This window comes from Octodon degus, unplaced genomic scaffold, assembly GCF_000260255.1.
Source record: "Octodon degus isolate 3935 unplaced genomic scaffold, OctDeg1.0 scaffold00040, whole genome shotgun sequence".
Taxonomy (NCBI): domain Eukaryota; kingdom Metazoa; phylum Chordata; class Mammalia; order Rodentia; family Octodontidae; genus Octodon; species Octodon degus.
The window spans coordinates 3570147-3575093 of NW_004524616.1; the positions used below are offsets into that span (position 1 = coordinate 3570147).

Here is a 4947-nt window from a genome sequence, read left to right on the forward strand (position 1 = left end):
CTTTATCAAAAAAGCAATAAAAGGAATTTTGGTTAGAATTAAGGGCCTGTTCATATAGCTTAGACTCTTCTGATTTAGGTATCATATAGCTAGAGGCCCTGTGCTCTGGAAACCATGTAGCAGTCAAGGAAAAAAATAGAGGAATGAAGATATCCAAGGTATAAGAAAGAATTGGAAGATTAATTGTACTCGATGAAAAACTCAAGGAGGTATTAAATACAAACTCTATCCTGAGGTAAATGCTGTTTATTTTAATTTCATAAAGTTAAGTAACTTTAATTTTGTTTTTGTGCTTCTGATAACATTTCAGTGTCTTCAACCCAGATTTCACAACCAAGTATTTACAAAGTAGAAGAGAACAAACAACCTGTATTTATTCTAGAGACAAAAAGTGAACCTAACTATCCTGAAGAGCTAAGGGAATCTAACCAGCAAGCAGGTATTCACATTCAAGAACAACCAGGATCATCTAACGAGCCAGAAAAGCAGCAGGATTTTCATCAGCAAGGGAGACCAGAAGGTTTGAGCCAGTCTGGCCTGTCTAGATCTTTGTTTCTGCAAGGAAATTCAAGAGAATCAAACCTGAAATGGAGTCCAGAAGCTTTTAATAAACAAGGAAAATTAAGATCTCCTAGTCAACTACAGAAGCCAGAGTCTTTTAACCAGCAAGGAAGGCCAGCATCATCCAGCCAACATGGAAAGCCAGAGTCTTCAAGCCAGCAAGAGAAAAAAGGATTTTCTAACCAGCAAGGAAAGCCAGGAGCATCTCACCAACAAGGGAAGCCAGGGTCTTCTAACCAGCAAGGAAGACCAGGATCATCCAGCCAACATGGAAATCCAGAGTCTTCAAGCCAGCAAGGAAAACAAGGATTTTCTAACCAGCAAGGAAAGCCAGGAGCATCTTACCAACAAGGGAAGCCAGGGTCTTCCAACCAGCAAGGAAAGCCAGGAGCATCTCACCAACAAGGAAAGCCAGAGTCTTCTAACCAGCAAGACATAGGGTCTTCTAGCCTTCAGGGGAAGCCAGGATCATCTAGCTATCAAGGAAATCCAGAGTCATCTAGCCAGCAAGGTATACCAGGGTCTTTAGACCAATCAGAAAAACTATGGTCATCCAACCAACAAGGGAATCCAGGATCTTCCAGCCATTGGGAGAAGGAAGGATCTTCTAGGCCACAAGGAAAGCCAGAGTTATCCACTGAGCAAGGAATGCCAGGATTTTCAAACCAACAATGGAACCTAGGGTCTTCGAGCCAGAAAGGAAAACCAGGGTCATCTATCCAACAGAGAATTTCAGGGTCTTCTAGCCAGCAAGGGAATCCAGGATCTTCTAACCAACAATGGAAACTGAGGTCTTTTTACAGTCAAGGAAAAAGCAAAAATGCAGAAAAAACTTTAAATGGCAAAATAATGGCGATTCAGGTTAGTGTTGTTGTTTTTTTTTTTTAATCAATTAATCTCAGGTACTCTTCTTTTTGCAAGACTGAAATGCTTATATGAATATTGTATTAATGACAATTTGCAATGACACTGTTTAACCAAAATGAAACAAATGATGAAGCTGATTTTTTTGCACATAACATCATCACTGAATGCTGTTCTCCTTTATTCCATCTCTCATTTCATCTTACTGTCATTTTCCATTCAAAGATCTCTACCCAACCTAACTGAGATTAACTCAGACTTACACTCCTGCCATGTTTAACTTCGCTGTCCCTTGATATTGCATTCATAATCTATAAATCACTGAAATAAAGAGTTCTCAACTTAAAAATCTGAAATGATGCTTCAATCCGCCATTCAACATTTTCAGTAGTTCTAAACTTATCTACAGATAAAATGGCTTGCCATTCGGCTTCCTCCCATGCCACTGTTGCCCACATGCCATCTGTCTCATTCAGAGCCCTTTAGATTTCTCGGAATGCATTCCTGATAGAAGTTACTATATTTCATTGTAATTTATTATCTAAATATTTAATAAATCATGAACAGCTTGAGGAAAGAGCATCTCTTTTAAAACCTGTATTCTCAGAGCTTAAGATAAATGAGACATGCAATAAATTTGAGGCATAGAATAAGTCTTATAATAATAAGATATATTCTAAGTTTTTAGGTTAAATAAATGAAGACTTAGAAAACACCCTTGCAAACAGGTGACCATGCATGTGATCAGCAGGTCCCCTGTGTCCCCCTCTGCATCCCTCTGTGCTTTATCTTTACTTGCCAGTTGCTCTCTGCACAGTCGGCCTCCACAACTCCCTTTAATGAACACTGCATACTCCCTTTCATTTTTATGTATAAAACTATTTTTGATTGTACTGGGCATCCAACTCAGGACTTTGCACTTTCCAGGCAGGTGCTTGCAATGCTAAGCTATACCTGAGTCCTAAAACATTTTTAAAACACTTACTATATCTCATCATTTAAATGGAAACTGTTTTTACCACATAAATTGGCAATCTCCGTCATATTTGCACAGAAAGCTGTTGTCCTGGCCAGTGTCTCTAGCCTGGCATATAGTTTTATCTTTCAGTAAGATTGGCATCACCTAGGTCTTAATACCACCACTAGTGGATTTTGGAGATTTTAAGGTATCATATTCACTTTTATAATTTTATGTTGATTCTAAAATGGAGAAACACTTATGTGTACTTTACAAACTGTATATAAATGAATGAAATTTGATTTTCATAAAAAGTCTGTAAACCTCATATCAGTGGAAAATATTGAGTTTTTTTATATTTCTTTAATATCTTGACTTTGAGATAACATAAGACTTCCATTAAAAAGATCCCATCATTCCCATTACTGTCTCAGTTCTTGTCAACAAGAAAAGCTTTACACCCACAAGTTTGTGATGTCTGTACCCCACATCCCAAAACATTTTCACCATTTAAATTAATTCTGAAAATCCAAAAATAAAAATAAATAAAAAAGAACATAATTCTGCAAATCCTACTAAATGAATCACTTTTATTTTAATGGCACATGAAAGATCAATAAATTATGCTTATACATACCTTACACTAGCCAATATAACTTTCCCCTGACTTGTTCCTCTGTACAGAATTAAACTTTTATCTGTAATAGCAAATTGAAAGCAGTTGAACATATAATAAGATCAAGGGCTTTGGGCTAAATAGCTCCAAGTTTAACTGCTGCTCGGACATGTAAACCCTTTATGGACTTACGCTTGAATTTAAATGATGTACTACTCTCTTGCTCTCGCCCTGTATGCCTATTGTGACAAATTAGGGTCAAATATATGCTTCTTTTAGTACTGTTATGGAGATTAAATGCAAGAGATCAATACAACTGTCAATAATATACAATGCTTTACTGCTAATAAAGGATCAATGCATATTTTAAGTATATAATATCTGACTTAAATTGAATATCCGTGCCTAATGATCTTTTACCTCCTACAGACTGGCAGTACTGGTAGCAGGAACCCAACTAGAAATATGAAATGTCAAGCTGCCTACAAACCAATCTGTGGTTCTGATGGAAAAACTTATGATAATTGCTGTGTGTTTAATGAGGCAAAGAGGTAAGGGTTTTGTGTTCCTTTATATCAGGAAGTACTATTCTGATCCATAGGGAAGAAGAGAAACTATTTTTTTCTTTTTATGTAGCTTTTCTGTCAGTAGTTGCTTGTCTATTATTTGTCAAAGGAAGGACTAATAATAGCTATTTCTTGAATGATAAATTCTGTCAATCTCTTGGAGGATGTGGTTTGCTCAGATATTAAAGTAAGTTTCTTTTATGCTATTGATTTACCAAGCACTCATTGAGTACACATCATGTTCCAGGCAGTAATTTAAGAACTGGAGATAAAATTGAGAACTAACTACACTGAAATTCCTGCTTGCTTGAATTTTATTTTTGCAACAGAAAAGAAACAAATAACCACACCAGAAGATAAAGACAACTGCAAAGCACCTGGATTATTCATTGTTGCTTACTAAATTATATTCAAATCATAAAGCCAGAGGTTGGCTTTGGTGCATGATCTAAAGCTTCAACAGTTATGCTGTCTGTAACAAATAAATTAATTTTAAGGTTGTTAAAAATATTGTAACATGTTGTTAAGAGAGGTCTACATATTTAAATCATCAGAATGTTTATATTTGCAACTATCAAAAAGAAAAATAAGGTAATAATGAAATCTCTCTTATTTTCAAAAATTCTCAAATGTAATAAGCACTTAGTATAAATCATTAATGTACAAAAATGTTAACATAAGCCCCACCAAGGCTACACAGAATTAGAAAGGGCATCAATGCCAGTACTCTCATAATATCAAGAAAGCACATGGCACAGAGATGAAAGGAACTAACGGCAAGTGTACAATTTCTCTGACCAGTCACTGAGAACCAGGCAAACCAACAAGTAAGTCGACTATTTTTGCATATAATTTTCAGGTTGTGTGTGGGTGCATGCATGTATTGGTCATTGATTTCTCTATTTTATTTTCAGGTTGAGTAATGGAGCATTGAAACTAAACCATGCAGGAAAATGCTAGGCACTTGCGTGAGCCAAGTTAACCTGGAACTTCAAGATCCACTTACAATTCTGCTCTCACAGTGGATTTTCTTAGGAGTTCAACTAGGTTCTCACGGCTCTGACAGAGCCTGTGTTATTTTTTGTTTTCTTTCACTACAAATAAAGTCAATTCCATAGTAGCTTTTGATTCCTAGGATGATTTTGTTGGTTATACATTCTGGAGTCTTAATTAGTGTTTCCAACCTTCCCGAACCAAAACAGCTGTGAATACTGTTCTCTCTTTCAGGACTTCCGTCAGCAATCTGTAAACTCTGACAGATACAACAATTCAAGGGATTCCTGCAAGACATAAAGATATTCCACTCTAAAAATATAGAGACTGTAAGTATATGCTGGAGCTAAAGAAATCTCTCAGTTTTAAAATACATTTCAGGATTTTCT

General features: G+C 36.1%; 1 protein-coding gene across 1 annotated transcript; it reads left to right on the forward strand.

The window, feature by feature from the left end:
* Positions 1–282: 282 nt before the first annotated feature.
* On the forward strand, positions 283–4669 carry Marcol (MARCO like; the record flags this gene model as incomplete). Its single annotated transcript, XM_023715376.1, has 3 exons — positions 283–1422; positions 3429–3550; positions 4480–4669. Coding segments are annotated over 3 exons (1308 nt in total), but the record flags the coding sequence as incomplete, so codon positions are not given.
* Positions 4670–4947: the final 278 nt, after the last annotated feature.